This window comes from Mizuhopecten yessoensis, unplaced genomic scaffold (genome assembly GCF_002113885.1).
Source record: "Mizuhopecten yessoensis strain PY_sf001 unplaced genomic scaffold, ASM211388v2 scaffold3101, whole genome shotgun sequence".
NCBI lineage: Eukaryota > Metazoa > Mollusca > Bivalvia > Pectinida > Pectinidae > Mizuhopecten > Mizuhopecten yessoensis.
The window spans coordinates 69755-95253 of record NW_018404876.1 but is presented as its reverse complement, the minus strand read 5'-3'; the positions used below and the strand labels follow the sequence as shown (position 1 = coordinate 95253).

Sequence of the window (25499 nt, the reverse complement as noted above, 5' to 3'; positions counted from 1 at the left end):
TAAAATTCGACAGTTGAGTTAAACTTTCAGTCATTATTTATTGTTACCCGACATAACGACACAGTAAAACTGTCGTGTCCTTTTAAAGGGTTGATTAGGTAAGCTTATAATTACACATATTTCACTGATAATTTATTACCTTATGTGTCGCCAAGAATTTGTGTTTTTTTTCTATTTGAATATACATATTTTGTCTACAATTCAAAATAAGAAATATTTTAAATATTTTGAAATAGGTTTATAGCGTTGGTGTCATGCTGCCTGCTTCATTGTACACTTTGTATGGTGTAAGCGTACTTGCTTTTCAAGTTAGTATTAGAACTTACCATATATGAATGTAATGTGTGAAACTTTTCTGTGATTGTAATGCTGTGATTTTGACATTTAGACGTTTGTATTTTGGATCAGGTAAATCCCGGAAGTGTGTCCGGTCACAGTCTGTGTATTGGCGACATTATTCTCAAGATCAACAACCGTGACGTCACAAATGTGAACCACTCTGAGGGACAAACGATCCTTCTCAACGCCGGCAACCTTCTACAACTGACCATCAAAAAGTAAGTAAACGAGATATTCTTAATTAAAATGTTAATACTAATGCTTTGAAGAGTGTAACAGTCGTTGTAACGTTTGACCCACTGACCTTCACAACGGTAAAATTATTTTCTAACGTTAATACACTTATACTGAGCTGTTTATTTATGTTGTTATCCCCTTTTCTTCGTTTTCCATATTTTTCATATTGTGTTCCTTTCCCCTTGTTTTCCTTATTCTATAAGTTGTTTTCCTTTTTAATTGTTTCCAGTGTTTTTCATGTTGTTTTCCTTTTCTCTTGTTTTAATTTTTTCATGTCGTTTTTTTTTATTTTCCCGTCTTCCCATGACTTCATATTCTTCATGTTGTGTTCGTTTTCCTTCGTTTCACATATGCCTTATGCTGTTGTCATTTTCCTTGTTTCACATATGCCTTATGATGTTGTCATTTTCCCTTTTTGCAAGTTCTATATTTTGCCCTCTCTTACTGATTTGTTCATATTTATTGTATTGTATTCCCATTCCCATGTATTCCCGATGTTTTTAACACTGTTTATATCGTTTCCCTATTCGATAGTGTTCCATATAATATACAATGTTTATGTTTGCCCTTTGTTTTCCGTATCATATAGAATGTTTATGTTTGCCCTTTGTTTTCCGTATCATATAGAATGTTTATTTTTGCCCTTTGTTTTCCGTATTCTTTGAAGCTGTTGTCTTTCCCCTATGTTTTCAGTATTATTAATACATTTTCTTCTTCCTCCTTATCCCTTATCCTTTACTCTGTTATCGCTTTTACATTGTTTTCAATGTAATGTTCATGTCATTTTTCTTTCTTCTTTGATTCCTACAGATTTGATGTTGTGTCATTTCCCCTTTGTCTTCCGTATTTTCATTTCCCCTTTGTCTTCCGTATTCTATATGTTGGTTTCTTTGTAGTTGTATCTCACATTTTTATGAAAAATGTTTATCCTTTTTGCCATGTTTTTTAAGTGTACATTCTTTTAAACCAAAATGTTTGTCCCATTCCTCTTTTTTTCTTGATAACTGTATTGCTGTTTTGTTGTACTTACTGCTATTCTAATTACAGCTTACTGCCACTCTAGCCGTACTGATATTCTACTTCAACCCCACAGCTTACTGTCACTCTAGCTATACTGGTATTCTACCTCGACATCACGGCTTACTGCTACTCTAGCCGTACTGATATTCTACCTCAACCCCACAGCTTACTGTCACTCTAGCTATACTGCTATTCAACTTCAACCCACAGCTTACTGCCACTCTAGCAATACTGGTATTCTACTTCAACCCCACAGCTTACTGCCACTCTAGTAATTCTGGTATTCTACTTCAACCCCACAGCTTACTGCCACTCTAGCAATACTGGTATTCTACCTAGACATCACGGCTTACTGCTACTCTAGCCTTACTGATATTCTACTTCAACCCACAGCTTACTGCCACTCTAGCCATACTGATATTATACCTCAACCACACAGCTTACTGCCACTCTAGCCATACTGTTATTCTACTTCAACCCCACAGCTTACTGCCACTCTAGCAATACTGGTATTCTACCTGGACATCACGGCTTACTGCTGCTCTAGCCTTACTGATATTCTACTTCAACCCACAGCTTACTGCCACTCTAGCAACACTGGTATTCTACCTCGACATCACGGCTTACTGCTACTCTAGCCGTACTGATATTCTACCTCAACCCAACAGCTTACTGTCACTCTAGCTATACTGCTATTCAACTTCAACCCACAGCTTACTGCCACTCTAGCAACACTGGTATTCTACCTCGACATCACGGCTTACTGCTACTCTAGCCGTACTGATATTCTACCTCAACCCCACAGCTTACTGTCACTCTAGCTATACTGGTATTCTACCTCGACATCGCGGCTTACTGCTACTCTAGCCGTACTGATATTCTACCTCAACCCCACAGCTTACTGCCACTTTAGCCATACTGATATTCTCCTTCAACCCCACAGCTTACTGCCACTCTAGCCATACTGATATTATACCTCAACCACACAGCTTACTGCCACTCTAGCCATACTGATATTCTACTTCAACCCCACAGCTTACTGCCACTCTCGTCATACTGATATTCTACTTCAACCCCACAGCTTACTGCCACTCTAGTCATACTGATATTCTACTTCAACCCGCAGCTTACTGCCACTCTCGTCATACTAATATTCTACTTCAACCCCACAGCTTACTGCCACTCTAGCCATACTGGTATTCTACTTCGACACCCCCAAGCTTACTGCCACATTAGCCATACTGATATTCTACTTTAACCCCACAGCTTACTGCCACCCTCGCCATACCGATATTCTACTTCAACCCACAGCTTACTGCCACTCTAGCAACACTGGTATTCTACCTCGACATCACGGCTTACTGCCACTCTAGCCATACTATTACAGAACCATTTGTTCAGTTTAAATTTACATATCGAAGTCTTAATAACGATATGTTATCATTTTTACATGAAATATTATCAACTTTATTATGTGTGTCAATGACTCTAGGTCTTGATCCTTACACACAAACCTTACTTCTGGCTGATGTAAACCAGATACATTCAATATAAGTTATAGTGTTGAAGTTTCCTGAGCCGTTTACTGATAAGATAAGTTGCTATATGTTTTTGAAGTGTACGATTAATATCAAAGTTTTTTTTACAATTCTTCATCTTTTCACACGAGATGTTTTTCGTTTTAAAAGCTGACATAATATATCATATTTCGAATGTTTGTCTCGACATTGTAACCATTAAAGAAATGATCTTTTCTTTTTATGTACCTTAAAATATTCGACTGAGCGAGTATCTATGTATATATATTAATGTATGGCCGATATAAATTGTCATATTAGTACCATAGTTTGGGTAACATCTTGTAAATTTACCCCTGTAGTCAGTTAAACGAGTGACTAAGGGTTCAGTTACCGTGTTATAAACGTGGTCAAGACAAGTAACGCTGTGGTAGAAGATACAGGTTACATTGTAGTACATGTATCACGGTTAAGACATGTTACTGGGTACAAGACGTGACGGAGACAGGTTAAGCTGTAGCTGACATGGTTAGAAATGTCACGTTGAAGAAGACATGGTTAAGATAGGATACACAGTAACTGACGTGGTTAAGACATGTTACTGGGTACAAGACGTGATGAAGACAGGTTAAGCTGTAGCTGACATGGTTAGAAATATCACGTTGAAGAAGACTTGGTTAAGATAGGATACACAGTAACTGACGTGGTTAAGACATGTTCCAAGGTAGTAGATGGGATTGTGCAGGTGACGGTATGGTGGACAAGTTACGCGAAAGCTGTCGCGGTTAAGATAGATTACGCTTAAGTTGGCGTGGTTAAGATAGATTACGCTTAAGTTGGCGTGGTTAAGATAGATTACGCTTAAGTTGGCGTGGTTAAGATAGATTACGCTTAAGTTGGCGTGGTTAAGATAGATTACGCTTAAGTTGGCGTGGTTAAGATAGATTACGCTTAAGTTGGCGTGGTTAAGATAGATTACGCTTAAGTTGGCGTGGTTAAGATAGATTACGCTTAAGTTGGCGTGGTTAAGATAGATTACGCTTAAGTTGGCGTGGTTAAGATAGATTACGCTTAAGTTGGCGTGGTTAAGATAGATTACGCTTAAGTTGGCGTGGTTAAGATAGATTACGCTTAAGTTGGCGTGGTTAAGATAGATTACGCTTAAGTTGGCGTGGTTAAGATAGATTACGCCTAAGTTGGCGTGGTTAAGATAGATTACGCTTAAGTTGGCGTGGTTCAGATATATTACGCTTAAGTTGGCGTGGTTAAGATAGGTTCTGTTTAAGTAGACGTAGTTAAGACTTGTCACGCTGTTGTAGATGTGGTTAAGACAGGTTATGTTGAATCTCATTCGGATAATACAGGTTACGTTGAAGTAGACGTAGTTAAGACTTGTCACGCTGTTGTAGATGTGGTTAAGACAGGTTATGTTGAATCTCACGTGGATAAGACAAGTTACGTTAAAGAAGACGTAGTTAAGACTTGCCACGCTGTTGTAGATGTGGTTAAGACAGCTTATGTTGAAAATCACGTGGATAAGACAGGTTACGTTGAAGTAGACGTGGTTAAGACAGTTAATACTGAACTACAAGTGGTGCATCAAAAGAAAAAGAGAGTTGTCATTGGTATTTTTCAAGATTATAAGTTACACATGAATTAGCGTGTAGAAATATTCACGAATTAGACAGATCTTGTGAATATTTGTTTAAACATTTAATTAAAAGAATTTCTCAATGAAAGAAAAATCACCATGATTTGAAACACACAAAACTGTAAAATGTAAACATGATCATTTGAACGTGCCTTTTTTTTACAGTTTAACAGAACCGGGTTTTCAGATTCATCAATCAAATTTGTTTGATTGGATAAGTTTCGTTACAAAATGCACTTTAAACAAGAGTTTAGAAGCGTATGAACAATTAAGTAATATGATCATCTGTATTGTACTTATTGAAATACAATGTTAGAACAAATAATAAATACGCAATAACAAAATGCATAATATAATCAAGATATAATAACTGCTCATATGAAAATGATAAACTCACTAAAATAGCATGCCCTGCACATTGGTACAGCACCAACAGCTGTGCCATCACTGTTGTAAGGGGAAGGCTAGAATGTTGGTATGGCATTACACAGGGCTCGATGTACATCCCAAACAGATACCCTTGGGACTCAATACAGACCCAAAACATCTGTTTGTCATTCGGAGGACTTCTCATCAGTGCTTCCACATGTTTGTGTTTATCATCCTCTAGGTTACAAAAACAGCTGATCCGAAACCAAACTATAGCAAAAGTATTACCCATCATATATTATTTACAAATATCAACGAAAAGATATTCGCTTTTTGAAGAAAAAAACAAAATTACCATTAATCAAATTCAAAGTCAGTAGGTACATGTAATTGTACATTTGCTTTCAAATATAGGACTGAGGAACGTGTAGGTATACTTTCTGTTTGTTGTTAGGCAAGGTTGTCAGGTACTGTTTTGCGTTTTCTGTTTATATCAAATGATGTGTTCCTAGTGATGTTCTGTGTTGTTTGTATATTTTCACCTGTAAACTTACCTGTCGTTCTGTTCTGTTGTACAGGTGTAGAACTGTGGCTGCCAGCGCGCCGGTAAGTCCGACACCAATGTCTAAGACGGCAGTGAGTTTCACAGCCCCTACTAGTCCCACCTCTTTCCGAAGTTTCTCACCTGTTTCCGAAGGTTTTCCAAATTACCGAAATTTCCTAACGGACGATGAATCCTTTGACAACGCTAGGTACTTTACCTCTCTACCCAGGCATGCAAGCATGTCAGGTGTCAGTGGCCATGGAATGCACAGCACACCTAGGGACCATCAGTACGATCCCCAGCAGTATGGGCGCAAAAACAGCGCTCCGTACGGCGTGGGGAGCTATACTATGCCTAAACCCACACCATACCGACCAAGTGGGGGCAACATGCCCACGTCACACAATCGGAGTGGAAGTGACAGTAGCGGGTACCAGACATCGTCATACGGACCGAGTCCTAACACGTTTGATTCCCCCCTCTCGTCTGGCACCCAGCCAGCCAGCTCATCATCGTCTTCCAACAAACCATCTCCGGCATCTTTTAGTTACGGGCCCGGGCCGGGGATAGCACCTCCATCATATGAAAGTAGTATTGAAGACAGAAGGGGAGTTTCGTCAAGTTCGCCAGCCTACCAACGACAGTATTCATCTGGGTCGCCCAACAAACAGAGTGCTTACAATCAAAACGGGAACATGTATTCCCCATCATATGAATCATCAGCTATGTATTCTCATAGTGATGATACTCCCACTACTCCAAATAGGTCATACGGCAATTCTACTTCCTATTCACCTTTTCAAAGACAACCTTCAAGGGAAGCTGACAGACATAATACTTATGAACAATCAGCCGGGCAGGATTACCCCTCCTACCAGCATCAACCAGCAGAGTTAACACAAAGTGCTGGTTACCATAGGCAACAATCATCGGAATATCAAAGACAACCATCTTACAGTTCAACGCCACAGAGCCCACTGTTGGATAGAGGCTACACGGGACCCCCTCGTAGACAGGTATCCCAGGGTGCTGGAATAACTGCGGATAACTCGACTCCAAGGGGCTTCCAGAGACAAGGGTCATTCGGTAGTGATCGGGAAGTCGTCAACTCTCCGGTGTCATATCAAAGACAGACATCTTCTGGCTCGTTTCCAAAATCGCAAGTATTCTCCGCTACAGTGTCTTCTACATCATCCCCGACAAATAGCCATGTGACAAATGAACAAACCGGAACTTCCGGTCCGACATCTTATGGAGAGCCTACGTCACCATCTTCGGTAAAATCCGGTGGCACAGGGATTAACAGCATTGAGGATATTTTGTCACCTTTTGAGAAGTTTCCTAATTATTATAACGAATTTATTAACAGCACTAAGCCTGCCCCAAAACATAATGTAGATAGTGGATTATCGTCTGACATTTCGGATCCAGGGAGGAGTTACAAGTCTCCTACACTGAATAACTCTTCAGAACCCTCCAGACAACATCACTCGGATATGTACGGCGTAACATCACCACAACCGTGGGATGAAAACCCCTATCAACCAAGACAACTCTATGGGGACCAAATGGCCCCCTCGCCTCCTGGAGTGCCACCTCCTCCNGATATGTTCCAACCAAAAGGCCAGCCTACAAGGTGAGAAAGTCTATAATTCTTTTTACATCCGATTGATTTTGTTGTTAAATCGGCTACTATCCTATAATTTAAATGCAACTGCTATAACATGCTTAGAAATACACATTTAAGGTTATGTTTAATTTTCAAAATTAAGCACCAAGTAAAGAAAGTTAATTCGAAAGTTGTTTTTTTTAATAACTTTAGGTTATAGAATTGAATTGAGTTTATTATATTTGAGAAAAATACGATTTGTAGCATGATGGACGCTTTTAGAAATTACAAACAAAATATGGAAATTATTACTGAGAGTGCCAAACTAGTAATTGATCGGTACATTACTATACTTAATGGGTAGGGGTACCGTATTTATGCCATGAAACCGTGCAGGATACAGCTGTGCAGTAAGCAGGCACGTGTATACGTTAGAAATAGGCCGAGATATTCTCGTAGTCAGGTAAGGTATGTACAATGCATCTGTCTGGTGCAGACAAGATAGACTGTTGCCATGACGACCATAATAATATACAGTCAGTCGCATCAGAGCGAATAATTAGCCTAGAGGTTGGTACAGAGGGTAGCTTGCTCATTTGTTTTTTCTCTCATACTTAAAACATAATCAATTTTCCTTATGAATCACAACCAATGCTTAAAAAGTAGATGCTTTACATGTCTATATGTCTTCTCACGCACCTCATTAGCATGCTGTTCCAACGCCCTCCCCAACACCTTATACATTCTCGTTTTGTTTAAAACTTATTTTTAGATTTCATGTATTCCCTCTGTATATATCAAATGATATAATAAAGTGGTAATAGAGATATAACGGCGGTGTACAATTATCAAGGCGGAACAGGTCGACCTGAATGTGTCATGTGGTAAAACAATCCGGTAAACGGAATGGTGATATAGACAGAAATAGTACCACAATAAAGAACATACGTTACAGTGACAAAGCTGTAATAAAACTCATAATTCACCAATTTAATAATCACAATATTTGCCAAAAAACATATTCTTTAAAGGAAAACTTTTAATTCTATATTCATAGTAAGTGGACGAGTAAAGTGAACAAATGGTGGGTGTAAGTAAGGTTATAAAGCCCTATTGTCTATGGTCACTGGTGCTTTGTTGTTATTGCGTGTTTCATCTCATTAGTCATGCGTAGTGAACATTAAAACCTCTTACGCCTGCACCTTTGTCGACTCTACTGGAATTCAGTTCAACCTAATTGTTTGATAAATATAATTAGTCTTCATAAATAGAACAACACTCTGATATATATAGCACTTGTTGTCGATTTTAGACAGAGTTGTGACGCGATTTAGGGGTACTCCACCTTCACACAGGTCGTATAGGGAAAACCTTATGATTTTGAACACACATCTAATTTGATAAACTTAAGTATAAGACATTCTGAAGTGATTCTCAGCAGGAGAAAGTTTATTTGCGACGGGAATGCTACACTATCCATCAACACCAGCAAACTTTTGGCATTGTTGCAAAACAGCCTCTTTCTACTTGTATAGTATGCATATTTCCAGCTGATTTTTCGTTTTTTTGTCCATTGTACCGTCATCTAAGATGTGTCTGTGAGCATCGCTGAAGCACTATTTGATACATTGTGCGTTGTGGATGTTTCAGGCGCGTGACGAACGCACCCCCGGGGACGGCAGTCCCGTGCCCCCCGGAATGGGAAGAGAGAGGTGCGTACCGGATGCAGTACTTAATCAGATGATGAAAAAGGACGGGAATGCTAAGCCGTTTGCCTACATAACAGGGGGCATCGATCTGAAGGAGTTCAAAAACAAGAGAAAGTAAGAATTCATCATTAAATATACAACAATAGGAGACATATATTCTATTCAACGAGACACAATACTTTGTGTTTTTAGAAATTTTAAAATATCTTCTTTTTCAATGTTAATGATGACCCGATTAAGTAATCAAAGTCTTACTAGAATGCATGTTGTTATAACAGTCGGGAAAATCATTGGATCATGTTAATCGGAAGTTTTATAAGGGATGTACCTCTTAAAAAACTCATATAATGTAACGTATAGTGTAACTATCAATTCTCACTGGGTTTACCTATGCGCTATGTTAATATGATGCATTCTGCGAAGAACAGTTCACTGATAGACGATGCTGATTATCCGGGCTATGGAACCTAGTCATGTTTTCTTACTTAAATAACAAACAAATAGTCTTCATTGTATCTTGTGACTATATTGATATCAAACAAGACCCATGATTATGAGTATTGTATATTGGTGAACCACTCACCCGAGGATGGGTGTTACCTATAGCGTGAGTTAGTATGTACTTATAGCCATACTTCTCGTTACACCTAATAGGCATGTATGTTTCCTCTCTCCGATTACATAATAAAGACAGGGGCACTATTACGACCAACAGATGAGGGGTACATTTGTTATAAAGTGTAACACTAGATAACTAGCTATGTAGATACATGTAATATGTACTTCATGTTTGACAGTGTGTCAGTGTTACGACATTTGTCTTTTGTTTTGACACATGTTCATATCTAAACATTACATTAATATGGAGAAATCTGATAATTTACCAGCATTCATAAACATGTCTCAACCAATACAAATAATCTGAAACACTGACTTCACCTATATAACAATATGTATATAGGTAAATTCAACTTTTTAATTCCACACTCTATCAAAACAGAACACAGGTCACTGAGATAAAGATTGGTTTTGCATGTAGACCCTATTAAGGTTCGTTCCTTGTACGACAGAATCTTGATTTATGAACTTCATTGTTATTTTTCTATAAATCGATTGGAATTTTTCTGCCCAGATTATTTAAAAAAAATGATGACAAGATCTTTGATAATACACTATCTCACGCATTTGTTTATGACATATATTGCAATATCTTAATTACAGACTAAAAACAGTTTTCTACTAATCAAGTATCATTCATATACAGTTGCTCGTTGTATTTAAAGCGACTCATTTTTTTTTTATTCCAGTCGCCCCCCTCCTCCTGTGATGCCAAAGTCTTACAGAGGACCAAATCTGAATGATGAGGAGCCTCCAGAGGACTACACACCGCCTCAACCAAGAAGACCACCGCCACAGTCGCGTCCCCAGCAATACCAGCCTCCCCCGCCTCCTCCCCCGGCCCAATACCAGTTTCAACCCAAACAGCCGCAATTTCAGCAACAACCACAGTATCAGCAAGACCCGCAATACCAACAACAACCGCAATACCAACAACAGAACAACAACAGCTTCTCGCCCATCAGGACGCCACCCTCCCCGCCGGTCAGGAGCAGCTCTGGGTCAGTATATACGTCATTTTACTGGCTACTGATTGACAAATCTTATAAAATTCTACTTCCAAAAATAATTTGTCATTGGGGAAAATATATCTGTCTTTCAGTCATTTTTAGTCTCTACGATTCATTTCTTCATCTTGTCTTGTCATATTGTCAATGGACCATTTCAATTGAATTATCATTGACGGTTTGGCGCATTTGCGAAAACCTCTGTTATGACACTGTTATATGATCGATTGCCAGTCCATCCTTTACAGGACATCCCGACATGTGTTTCTTGGGTCCTTATGCTAAGACGGGCAAACATATGTTAGGAAGGTGTATAGTGGCTTGTCGTGTAAGACCTAACTGAAACATAATATTACTAGGTTATTGCATTTCTCTTTTGAGAACAATTATGTTTCCATTATAGATTAGTCATTAAAACGAAAAACGTATTATTGTACACTACTTATGGTTACACTACTTATTGTTACACTACCTATTGTTACACTACCTATCGTTACACTACCTATTGTTACACTATCTATCGTTACACTACCTATCGTTACACTACCTATTGTTACACTACCTATTGTTACACTACCTATCGTTACACTACTTATTGTTACACTACCTATTGTTACACTATCTATAGTTACACTACCTATCGTTACACTATCTATTGTTACACTCCCTATTGTTACACTACTTATTGTTACACTACCTATTGTTACACTACTTATGGTTACACTACATAGTGTTACACTACTTATTGTTACACTACTAAGTGTTACACTACCTATTGTTACGCTACTTATTGTTACACTACTTATTATTACACTACTTATGGTTACACTATCTATTGTTACACTATCTATTGTTACACTACATATCGTTACACTATCTATCGTTACACTACCTAGTGTACACTACATATCGTTACACTACCTATTGTTACCCTACCTATCGTTATACTACCTATTGTTACACTACTTATTGTTACACTACTTATTGTTACACTACCTATCGTTACACTATCTATTGATACACTACCTATTGTTACACTACCTATCGTTACACTACCTATTGATACCCTACCTATCGTTATACTACCTATTGTTACCCTACCTATCGTTACACTACCTATCGTTACACTACTTATTGTTACACTATATATTGTTACACTATCTATTGTTACACTACCTATCGTTACACTACCTATTATTACCCTACCTATCGTTATACTACCTATTGTTACACTACTTATTATTACACTACTTATGGTTACACTATCTATTGTTACACTATCTATTGTTACACTACCTATTGTTATACTACCTATCGTTACACTATATATTGTTACACTACCTATCGTTACACTACCTATTGTTACACTACCTATCGTTACACTACCTATTGATACACTACCTATTGTTACACTACCTATCGTTACACTACCTATTGATACACTACCTATCGTTACACTACCTATTGATACACTACCTATCGTTACACTACCTATTGTTACACTACCTATTGTTACACTACCTATCGTTACACTACCTATCGTTACACTATCTATTGATACACTACCTATCGTTACACTATCTATTGATACACTACCTATCGGTATAGTACCTATTGTTACACTACCTATCGTTACACTATCTATTGATACACTACCTATCGGTATAGTACCTATTGATACACTACCTATCGTTACACTTTCTATTGTTATACTACCTATCGTTACACTATCTATTGTTATACTACCTATCGTTACACTATCTATTGATACACTACCTATCGTTATACTACCTATTGTTACACTACCTATTGTTACACTATCTATTATTACACTACCTATCGTTACACTAACTATTGTTACACTGGTTTGTTCTTTATATCGTAGTATACCACACAACAGTATAGTCATTATGCACAGTATTGTACTGCTTATAGAGAAACCATACGCGTCCATCTGATTTATTGAAGTGTCGTCTTTATTTAAGATTTACGGTGGGTTTTTTCAGATTTTCTAGTCGTTATGTTTGTTTCTGACCTTTTTGTTTAGTTCTAAACAGAATTACTTTTGAAGAATAACGATATGATTTTTCGTTATGCCAATCATAAGAGATCTACCAACACAAACATACCATACCACATTTCAGAGTTGTGGATGGTACTTCATCTGAAAAGAATTAACATAAATTTTGCCACCTGGACCATTTATCATATTCTAATAAATATGACAGACATTAATAGAATATAAAAGGCATTGTCTGTTGAAAATACCCAAATTGGCTACCTAAACAAATCTGCTTAAAAAAATGTTATAATGCGTCACGGACAGAGTTGTTAGATTCTGTTGTGACTGGGTGGCTTGTTTGGCTACTTATTTTAATTGTACAATCTTAACCAGCCAGTTTGCGAAACAGGTTCTATTTCACAAAATACAGTCACAATTTAAGTAAATGTGCTAGAAATTACTGCTAAAATGAGTCTGTAGCAATTATTATTGATTTAACTATTACTACTTACTAACTGTTATTATGTGGTTGGTTACCTCGGTTACTGAGAAGTCTCGCTACTAACTTGATGTGTGGTTGGTTATTTCTCTATGGTATTCATACTGTCTAATGTATCTTTTTCTTCTTCTTGTTCATCTTTTTTCTCATGCTAACCCCTAATACAGCGTGTGGTTTTTTTTTTATTTCATACGCTTACATAACTGAAACTAATGTAGCATTATCAATCTGCCATTCTTAAAAATACAATGGACCGGTTTACTTAATTAATAATCACTTACATCCATGTGTCTTTATTTCAGAGTGAACTATTTAAGATAAACTGGACATATGTGAATTTGTAAGATGTTCCACCCTGACCTGCTAAGGTTGTCTCTATTTTCAGCAAATATTACCGACCAATACCAAGCCCTGACTTACCCCATAGAAAACTATCTAACTTCACTATACCGCCCAGAAAGACCATTCGGTGAGAACCCGTGTATGTCCGTCCTTTAGTGCAACCCAAATAGACAGTATGCATAAGAATACCATGCTGGATGATGACGTCACGGCGGTTATATGTCACGGACGGCCAGACGTACATGCGCAGTACACATAGCGATAGCTTCTGTCCCATAATAACCCGTGACAGCGTGTTGTCATTCACATAGACATCTAACCTATTTATAATGTTTACAGAATGTTTTTATTTCCTTAAAACTAACATTCTTCAGTTTTATGCTCGGTTTGCAATTTTATTCAGGAATATTAGTTTAAGTCAGTAATTTTGGTTTGTTACTAACACAGCCACTCCTTCCCCTGACAGGATAATTGTATCGATTTCATATTTAAGGTTCAAGACATGTCTTTATTTCTAGTGAAGGAAATTAACTGTTCAATTCACCATGATCGATACATCATTTTGTTTTAATTATTTAAGTACCATATTTTCCTTGCGCGCTCATTTCATTATACTTTTTTTGCTCATTTACTAAAAACGAAAATGAACCTATTTATAAGTTGCACTTTTTCCATTAATTTTGCATGTGGAATTGGTGCGAATGAAATCGCGTTAAAATAATGTCTTGCTGTCACTATAGAGTGAATCCAGAGATTTATAAATAGATGAATGCGGTTTTTAAAATTTAAACTAATTTGGCATTAAGACTTGAGCATGAGATTATGATGATAATTGAGAATCCTAGCGATTTTAGCACGTGATTTATTTTTATATTAAAGAATGCTAGCATTTTTAGCACGTGGTATATATTCATAATTAAGAGTCCTAGCGTTTTGAGCATGTTAGCGTTTTGGGCACGTGGTTATTATATAGAATCGAGGAGTTTTGACTTTTGAGCACATGGTAAATGTTGATAGATTAGAATGTTAGCGTTTTTAGTAGGTGTTTAATGTTTGCTCATTAAGAATGTTGGAGTTATGAGTTATCAGGTTTTTTTTATTGATCAGTTAATTACACTAATGCACTGAAGGGTACGGTGACACACTTTATTAACTACAAGCAATTACACTTGCATTGTTCCTCTAATCATCATCTTCACTTACAGCGTGTAAGTCGCAAGCTTCGGAGAACCATAGTTTAGTTTAAATAGGGTTAAAGGATGATAAAATGAAAAAGGTTCAAACAAATGAAAAAATATTCTGTACGTGGAGCCTAGTCGTGGGAGCCTGTTCTATAGTTGTCCGTACGTGGGGCCTAGTCGTGGGAGCCTGTTCTATAGCTGTCCGGACGTGGGGCCTAGTCGAGGGAGCCTGTTCTATAGCTGTCTGTACTTCGTAGTCGTGGGAGCCTGTTCTATAGCTGTCTGTCCCTCGTAGTCGAAGGAGCCTGTTCTATAGCCGTCTGTGCCTCGTAGTCGAGGGAGCCTGTTCTATTGCTGTCTGTACCTCGTAGCCGTGGGAGCCTGATCTATAGCTGTCTGTACCTCGTAGTCGCGGGAGTCTGTTATATACCTGTCTGTATTTCGTAGTCGTGGGAGCCTGTTCTATCGCCGTCTGTACCTCGTAGTCGTTGGAGCCTGATCTACAGCTGTCTGTACCTCGTAGTCGTGGGAGCCTGTTCTATGGCTGTCTGTACCTCGTAGTCGTGGGAGCCTGCTCTATTGCTGTCTGTACCTCGTAGCCGTGGGAGCCTGATCTATAGCTGTCTGTACCTCGTAGTCGGGGGAGTCTGTTCTATAGCTGTCTGTATTTCGTAGTCGTGGGGGCTTGTTCTATAGCTGTCTGTTCCTCGTAGTCGTGGGAGCCTGTTCTATGGCTGTCTGTACCTCGTAGTCGAAGGAGTTTGTTCTATATCTGTCTGTACGTGGGGCATAGTCGTGGGGGGCCTGTTCTATAGCTGTCTGTACCTCGTAGCCGTGGGAGCCTGTTATATAGCTGTCTGTACCTCGTAGTCGAAGGAGTTTGTTCTATATCTGTCTGTACGTGGGGCATAGTCGTGGGGGGCCTGTTCTATAGCTGTCTGTACCTCGTGGTCGTGGGAGCCTGTTCTATAGCTGTCTGTGCCTCGTAGTCGTGGGAGCCTGATCTATAGCCGTCTTTACCTCGTAGTTGTGGGAGCCTGTTCTATTGCTGTCTGTCCCTCGTAGTCGTGGGAGCCTGTTCTATGGCTGTCTGTACCTCGTAGTCGAAGGAGCCTGTTCTATATCTGTCTGTACGTGGGGCATAGTCGTGGGGGCCTGTCCTATAGCTGTCTGTACCTCGTAGTCGAAGGAGCTTGTTCTATATCTGTCTGTACCTGGGGCCTAGTCGTGGGGGGCCTGTTCTATAGCTGTCTGTACCTCGTAGCCGTGGGAGCCTGATCTATAGCTGTCTGTACCTCGTAGTCGGGGGAGTCTGTTCTATAGCTGTCTGTATTTCGTAGTCGTGGGAGCCTGTTCTATAGCCGTCTGTACCTCGTAGCCGTTGGAGCCTGTTCTATAGCTGTCTGTACCTCGTAGTCGTGGGGGCTTGTTCTATAGCTGTCTGTACCTCGTAGTCGTGGGGGCCTGTTCTATAGCTGTCTGTCCCTCGTAGTCGTGGGAGCCTGTTCTATAGCTATCTGTACCTCGTAGTCGAGGGAGCTTGTTCTATAGCTGTCTGTTCCTCGTAGTCGTTGGAGCCTGTTCTATAGCTGTCTGTTCCTCGTAGTCGTTGGAGCCTGTTCTATAGCTGTCTGTTCCTCGTAGTCGTTGGAGCCTGTTCTATAGCTGTCTGTTCCTCGTAGTCGTGGGGGCCTGTTCTATAGCTGTCTTTACCACGTAGTCGTGGGAGCCTGTTCTATAGCCGTCTGTACCCCGTAGCCGTTGGAGCCTGTTCTATAGCTGTCTGTACCTCGTAGTCGTGGGAGCCTGTTCTATTGTTGTCTGTGCCTCGTAGTCGTGGGGGCCTGTTCTATAGCTGTCTGTACCTCGTAGTCGTGGGAGCCTGTTCTATAGCTGTCTGTACCCCGTAGCTGCGGGAGACTGCTATATACTAGTAGGATAACTTTGATGTAATGTACGTACCGATGCATATGTTTATAATCACCTGGTGCCGCGTGATACCTCTCCCTTCACTTGCACTACAGAACATCCAGATATACTGTTAATTCCAACATTACACGAATTCATCACCAACCTCGTTAAAACTGGCTAGCTATGTTATTTATACAAATGCCCAAAGCATAGTTTGGATTACCAGTAGTAACGATTTATGACGTTAAATGTAAAGAGGGTGTCAATGATGTTTATTTATTTCTGAAATATCACAGTAAATAAATACCTATAACATTGTATCCTCAATGTTAAAAAATACAGAGACGACTAAACTGTTAAAGGTTATATTTTGAAATCTAATTAAAATACAATTCCAAAATTGTTTCGTTGCATGTTAAAATGTTATTATCAGGATTATGCAATTTCGTGAACATATTGCATTATATTACGTTTGCATGGCACGATCGTAAACTAAATAGAAATAAGATATAACGATTTGATTACAGCTTAGTGTTAAGTCCATCAAGCATTCTTATCATTGATAATCATTGGTCATTGTGAGTCATACGGGTTAAACCTGCATGCTGTTTCATTAACTGCATTCACCATTTGAATAATAATTAAATGTTCGACAAACGTTCCTCATATTCATTTATCATTGATTCACGCACATTTTGATTCATTACGTGCATTTTTCGCTAATTAATGTCGTTCTCACTTTATTTTTCAGTTACTCAGAACAGCCGCTGAAGGACATAGAAAAATCTGCCGTCTATAAAATGATCCAGGAGAGTGAGAGCGAAGGTAAGATTGAATCACCAACAACACCAATATCACCAGCTTTATATGACCTAATACAACAAACCGAAAACGAAAAGAATTATCCGGAAGTCCCGGACACGCCTGTTTCGCCTTCGTCAATGTTCGTAGCTCCGCGACGGGCGCATGGACTATCATTTCAGGTGTTGCAGTGGATGACGGAGACAGAGGGGCAGAACCCGAGGCAGCCAGAGGAGAAGGAGGAGGAGGAACAAGAGAGTATGAAATGTTATACATTATACTCTGTTCTCTGCTTTTCTCGACCCTCACAACAACCACCAGGCGTGCTTTTCCTTTTACCAATGCCTCAGTCACGACCTTGTATCCACACACCTGGCTACCTTGTTTTAATGCCTATGTTTTCCTGTCTGAGTGTGGTGTTCCTTCAAGCCTTTCATGTTGGGAGATACTACATGCCGTCCTTTCTACCACACCTATATCAACTCATCTTTATTTAAGCATATTCTGCATAATTTTTGTTAAAATTCATATTTCAATACCGACTCACTCGAATATTGCTGTTGCCTTTGTTATTGATTTAAAGCACATCCCCAATCATAATTCGGTACTGTACCTGTTTCATGCGAACCAGTGACTATTCACGAACTTTTGACATTGCAGTCAGAAATTACAGCCAATAAATGTTGTAATTGAAAAGGAGTTGCAGGAATCTATAAATTCATATGAAGTTAAGAACGATAAGTAATAATAGCATTGGATGTTTGGCTGTATTACGCCAATGAATGATCGACACATACGTCTGCGAATCGATTCTGATACATATATTTTTTCACCGGCGGATGGCTCATACCAGAACATAGGACAGCAAGCATACAGTTATGTACGGGTGTGTCTATCTCCCAGTAACACCCCAAACAATAAGCCTGAAGAGGAAACGGTGGATAGTTTAAGAAAAACACTTAAGTGTCTTGAATCAAGACCTGTGTTAATTCGACCAGAAACAATCAAGATAAGCATTATAGCAATTAGATTATTTGAACCCGACACTGGAAAATGTATTCGGAAAAAGTATGAAATGTCCTCGCGATAGTTGCATTAATCTTAACTATTCCACTGTTTCCTTACACCATTACAGCTTCTGTACCACACACCTAACGGTATTTTGTTTTTCGTGTGTATACATAACAACATAAAAAAACCTGAAGTCAACTATATGAAGCAACTGTGTTTAACTTCACCAAATTAAGGCGTATAACCACACTTTTTATGGCTTATACTATATATATAACATTTAATAACATATACATATATCTATATACGTAAAATATATGGCTTCATCATTTATATTTTAATAATCAATTGTACATATTTTGTGTATAACATATATTTCTGTATATTATGTTTTCATGTATACGTGTTATTAAGCTGTTTGGAAATAAAGTTAAATGGTTCTCAATGGTCGTTCTGAAGGTAGAGATTCCTATCACTTTTCTTCTGTATACAGTCATTGGAAAGTCATTTTCCTGTAAAATATTTGTCATTCACTCTATATTAATACAAAAACGATAGTCGGTTGTGAGTACTTTGAGAAAGTTGGAACATTTTAAATCAGTTAGTTCCGGGTGTCAAATCTCACTAGCAAAGGTGTTTTGATAAAAGGGGATTTTATGATAAATATACATGTATATCGTTGGTACGTAGCTCTATGCTATTATAAAAGGGCAAGTAACTCCAAGTCAGAAAAAAATGGCTAACATTTTTGAAATCTTCTTTGGAGAAACACTGAAGAGTAATTGGGATTCCCTACCTTAAGAAAAAAATAACTACCTTATCTATTGATGTTGAATTTAGTTTGCTTATTAAAGTTTTATTGATTGAAATATGTTTTTTTTTGTATTACAAATATTTCAAAGTTAATTTTGTATCCAGTATAGATTGTGCTCATGAAATATAATTACACATTGTATCGAAATGTTTAGTTGTTATAAGCCTTAATGGAAAACTTAAATAAGGTTATCTCTACCTTGATATGAAAATGTTTTATTTTCGTTGATGCAAAAATTGTATTTCAATATCATCTACTAAGTTAATCGTCTAACTGTCATGTCATTGCTTATTACGATGGTGTTCATCCACGTGCACGATACAAATAAATGATTTTACTACATGTTTATATTCATGTTGTTTCAATAGGTAAGCAACCTCAACGGCGTAGTAGCGGCATGAAGGACCCGTTATTACGTCACAATGCTGAGGACGACGAAATGAGATTCAGCGGTCTGAGGGACAGGAAGAAGGATATCCCATCTAAAGCATTCAAGTGTCTAAACAAGATGACAAACAGTGGTGATGTCGCTGCTCCCAAAACAGTCATAAATAAAGGTACAATGAACAAGCTAGAGAAGGACATGTTACATAGCGGCAGAGTCGGTCAGCAGTGAGATCTACAGCGTTCAAAAGCTTTTGAATAAAGTTGCGCTCGTCTGCACGAGTTTGACCCCCGTCGTCCAGATCATCCCGTATTCTAACCAGGACTTTAAAATCAGTTAATGATTTTGTCGGAGCAGCACTTTAATGTGATATGAAATAATTAATAGTGGAGGGGTTTAATCGGTATTAATCTGTTTTTAATAGCTATATTGCCTGTTAAGGTACTATCTCGTTAAATATATTAAAAAAAATACAATAAACAAAAACTATATACAATTCGACTATAAAACACCAACCTACTCAAGGGAGATAACAAAGCCGAAAAAACATATTATATTTTTTAGAATATTTTGTTAAATTCGTGGATATTGTCTTACAATGCGTATACGTGTTACACTTTAATTAAACAATTTTAAATAAATTAGTTCACTGAATTGACGTTCCGGACCATCGAATCTTTACATACATGTTTTTATCTATATTTTTCCTAACCGTTGTTTTGCAGAAGACCAGGAAGAACCCGTTGGAAGGTATGACCAAACATCGATACGATACACGGGAAAGCACATTCCGTCCCCGTCATTTCGTGTGCTTCAGAATTGGGCGGAAATCGACCCTTTACCGCCACAGAAAGGTAGGTCGTTTGTTTGGTCGCCCTGAAACTTTTTGTTCCTGCTTTCATTTCCATTTGACTTATATTGAGTCTATGTTAAAAGAAATTATTTCGTGTGAAGAGAAAATTCGTTTATTTTTAGTAAATATTTCTCACCTATATTTAAGGTAATAAAAGGTAATTGACCATTTCTTTTCAAGAAAAATTAAAGAAACTACCAAAGTCGTTGTTAAATTTTCCAATCAAGCGTGTGTTTTGCCGCTTTCATGCAATTTTTTATAAAGTGACGATTTGAAAAATATGGATAAACAACATCGTGCTACATTAAGCGTATCACCGGGTGTCAAATTATCTTCCCAAGTGAAAGTACATTTTATTGTTAGGCATGGAAAACGAAAATGAGAGAAGAAAAAGAAAAAAAACAAAATCTGTAGAAAATAGGCCATTGATTGAATGATCCCCATTACGACATGTGGCTGTTTTTTCATGTTTGCAAATTTGTGCGTTGTTGTGTAGCGTGTCCCTGTTAAACCAAGACATTCTGAAACGATCACAAAATGATTAATAAAGAGTGCAGTCGTAATATCACCGCCATAACTATTCACACGACAGTTTAACGATAATTGATACAGTATCCATGTGATTCTGATTCGAGATATATTGATTTTCGTCAACTATTTCCCTAATAGTATAATATAACAATTGATACAATGCTTGAAAACTATCAATCAGAATAGAAAATAAGTATAGACTTTATATTGGTTATGAAAATGTTTAGTACGAATATGGACACATGGTAATTACTATTTCTAAGCATAACATTTGACAAAGTTTGTTTATTCGAGGACACGAAACTATGAACTTGGCGAGTCTCAGTAGGTTTCCAAAGAAAAACTAATACTGCAGAATAGAACATTTGTTCAATACAACAAAGCTTATTTTGAGAAAATGAAAAATCACATTGTCTCCAATTCGAGGAAGCCGAATACAACTTAACGTTATGTTTGTACAATGCATTAAAACTTAAATGTTAAAAAAAGTCCAAAAACGTCATGCATGTCATTTTTGTTCTGCAGCTGTTTTCAAACACCAACCCCTGTAAGTTTGTACCAGTTATTGACCTTCCCTTTCTTGTACCTTACCCTAGTATCTCAACCCACAACCCAGTCTGACGACGACTTAGATGAGTACGATGATGGTCTACCCGATACCCTGAGCGGCGATGAGCTGGTCGACCGACGATACATGGGGGGACATATTCCATCCCGTGCGTTTAAGGCCCTTCAGATGTCGATAGGGAGAGACGACGGGCACGCCCCTCCACCAATGGCTGTTCCTCCTCCACCAACGGGTATGCCCTCTGCCCAAGTCCCAACACCAAACCTCTTGTGTGTCTGTGCTGCTGTGCTTTCAGTGTATATGCACTATATTGAAACATGTTTTACATATTTGCATTTACAGTTCTAAATGTCCTAAACGTGCCACATTTGATATACAGATGTAAAGACGCTTTGGTTATGGCTATTGTATTTGTAAAAAAGGTATTTCGACCGTGAACATCATCGTATACTGAACCTGAACGCATAGCAAACATTAAAGCCAATTGTTAATCAGAGGAGATCACCTTAAAGGATCACATCGTAATGATGTATCTTTCCTCCCTGTACAGGAATAATATATGTTTGTTCAATATTTAATGATGCAAATGTCGATATTCACTTGTTTTATTTTATTTATTTGTTTGGAGGGGGGAGGGGGTCGGATTATTACAAAAAATGCCATCTATATTACACTTTCTAAATTATTAACGATCACAGTTTCGGTATACTAACAGTGATAAACTTGTGTGTTCCAGAGGAGCCAGAACCTGATCAACCACCCGTTCAGCAACAAGGCCCCCGGAAACTAATGATCACCACACAGAGCCGGGCAATACCTCCGCCTCCAGAGGACACGCCCAGTACAGATTTCTGATCAATAGGATTTACAGATTAACCGACATCAGAGCCACCGCCAACAACGCGTACTTCGATGACGTTGACCACAAGTGGGGCTACCAAGTTTAGATAAGAGTGTTAGCGATAACCAAGCAAGCGTTACATATATTCATAATATATATTTATTTATCATGAAATGAGGAAGGACATCATGACACTATTAATGTTTGTCGATCCTCGACTGAGAACTTAGTGATTTTCATGATATTCATTTTATAGTGGTTTTCACGCTGATTTAAAAGCGTTGATTTATGATCGCTTGATATAAAATGTTATAAATACCTGTGTCGCTAGGTCAGAAAGCATGTCATTTAAATTAGTTGCAAATACGCGAAAATGTGTGTGAGCTAATATAAGTAGGTATACATTATCTTATTAACGTTATCGCCCGACACATATTTAGTTAATTAACCTGAGTGTACAGTATGTAATAAATGATATGTGCAATATGTTATTACTGATATGTGCAGTATATAGTAACTCGTTTGTATAATATACAATTACTGTTGATATATAGTTACTGGTATGTACAATGTGTAATTACCGATGTGTACACTATGTAATTACTGGTATGTACAATGTGTAATTGCCGATGTGTACACTATATAATTACTGGTATGTACAATGTGTAATTACCGATGTGTACACTATGTAATTACTGGTATGTACAATGTGTAATAACCTATGTGTACACTATGTAATTACTGGTATGTACAATGTGTAATTACCGATGTGTCCACTATGTAATTACTGGTATGTACAATGTGTAATTGCCGATGTGTACACTATATAATTACTGGTATGTACAATGTGTAATTACCGATGTGTCCACTATGTAATTACTGGTATGTACAATGTGTAACTACTGATGTGTACACTATGTAATTACTGGTATGTACGGTATCGCGTTATATTAATACAGTGTATATAGAGAGTATGATGTATACAATACACGCATATAATTACTAAGTATTTTCTGGAATAAACAATATGTATTCTAGGATATGCAATATGTATTTTCTGGAATGTACAAAAAGAAATAGTTACTACGATGTACGTTGTAAAGTTCCTTGAATATACAGTTTGTAGTTACAATTTGTACCGGGATGTACACAATGTACTTACTGTTATGCAATACTGACAAAAGTAGCCTTACAGCATTGCTGAAGAAATACAAATGCACCAATCATTATCAGTGTAATACTGTTGATAATAATGTTAAGGTATAAATTGTATAGTTTTATGGAAACTGACATAGTATACTGCCTTACAAAGCGTACAATGCTATTTATCATTTAGGGAGCGTCATGTCATATTTATTGTTCTCACCTGTTTTAAGAAATGTGTTTATACTTTCATTTAAGATCTTTTCTTTTCCATGCGTCTCTGTGTCGACATTAGCACAATAACTAATGGATTAAGTGACTCACGTCTTACTGACCAGTCACGTGTTGCCCCTACTCACACTAGCTCTAGTATTAAAAGGTACGCGTGTCCCCTTCTCCTTCAATACATTGAACATGTATATATACGGTTTTAATTAACTCTTATTCATCTTTACATTATATATTATTATTTCTGGATCTGTGCAATATTTCATAGATTTATTTATTGCGTTGTTTAAAGTGTCATTTAAATATTCTATATCCTTGATATTAGTGAATAAATTAAGATATGTATTAATTTTATTTTATGAACGAGTGTTCAAGTAGTAAAACGTGTACGAATTCTGATGTACATTTGACCTGGTATAGCAGGTGATAGTGATGGAGTTGTTTACTGTATAATCTAACACATGTAATACGTAAGTTATTGTTTATTACTCCAAGTGATATGTTTGTTGGAGAAATAGACCGATAGTTGTATGTTAGCTCATTACATATTGCTTTGTGTGTGGTTAGGTTTTAACATTAGTCCAATATCGTTGAGCGAGTGTGCTCATGGTGTGAATATGTCGTGGTTCCACCAGAGAAAGGTATGGTACAGCTGAAACGAATCTCGTAAACATCAATGTGCCTTAATGTAACGTTGATTACGTCATCATTCATTAAATGAAGCTAATTATCAGACGCTGTTAATTGAATATAATTTGAAGATATATTAACTCAGATTTGCTGGGGTGTCCTGTTGTTCATAATATCTTAGTGCATTTGTTGGTCATTTTCTTGTTCAAATCATAAACCGTCCCAATAGCGACTTTGTCTGTTCCCGGCCAGTTTGATTACGTTTGATATAAGGAAATAAAAAAAAATTCTGCTTTTTATAAAAGGAACTGTTGTAATATTTTGATACCAATTGTCCACACTTGTAAAAATACTTAATATTATGCCATTATGGTTGTTTCATAGTATGCAATATCAAATAGCTTAAATATTGTGAATATGTTTTATTTGAAATATAAACTGTATTGTTAAACTACGCTAAATGCAAGTAAAGATTTGAACATCATTGATTTTCTCGCACTTTTTTTGCAAACAAAATATTCAGGAAACTTGGAAAAATAAACGATATCCAAATAATAAATAACGTGATGTAATATTGAAATACATTTTTCATTAATCGATTTACTAGAGTATACCTAATGGTTAAAAAGTAAGAACACATTTGTCAAGTTTTATTTTTCTACCACTAAGTGTTTGTCCTATGCGTGTATTTCTAGTGTAGGAGAATATTTAGACCATATATGTCTGTACCTACCTAGCTGTTGACCGGGATTGTTCTTTATTAGAGGACACACTGCTACGTGCTTTCTTTGTAATAAAATATTTTAAAGAGTGGTTTCAATCGTTTGTGTTCTTACTTTTGTGAAGAAAAAGGAGGCTTTAAATGATTGCCCAAATACTTTGTTAATTGCTAAAACACACTGTACAGGTTTGTTTTGTTTATAATTAATTCTGCCATTGCTCCTGCGCTTCTGGTGATTCTTTATTTACATTTATCAGATGTTGATTTCCTGTTCTGTTTGATAAATACATTCACAGCTATTTTCCTAAATAAACGAACATGGGAAGACCGTGTTTGACAGTGTCACGGCGGTGCGTTTATAGATGATCTGGTGCTAGGCGGTGACTGGGTCGTTTTTTCTATCAATCCAGCTTACTCG

General features: G+C 37.6%; 1 protein-coding gene across 1 annotated transcript in view; it reads left to right on the top strand.

The window, feature by feature from the left end:
• Positions 1 to 25175, top strand: part of LOC110446993 (PDZ and LIM domain protein 5-like) — a 38824-nt gene extending 13649 nt beyond the window's left edge. Inside the window, exons 2-10 of the mRNA XM_021492357.1 lie at positions 409 to 557; positions 5712 to 5739; positions 8937 to 9109; positions 10303 to 10614; positions 17307 to 17614; positions 19550 to 19738; positions 20292 to 20420; positions 21547 to 21750; positions 22255 to 25175. Coding sequence (XP_021348032.1) covers positions 409 to 557; positions 5712 to 5739; positions 8937 to 9109; positions 10303 to 10614; positions 17307 to 17614; positions 19550 to 19738; positions 20292 to 20420; positions 21547 to 21750; positions 22255 to 22373 — 1611 coding nt within the window. The 3' untranslated portion in view covers positions 22374 to 25175. The remainder of the gene's footprint in view (positions 1 to 408; positions 558 to 5711; positions 5740 to 8936; positions 9110 to 10302; positions 10615 to 17306; positions 17615 to 19549; positions 19739 to 20291; positions 20421 to 21546; positions 21751 to 22254) is intronic.
• Positions 25176 to 25499: the final 324 nt, after the last annotated feature.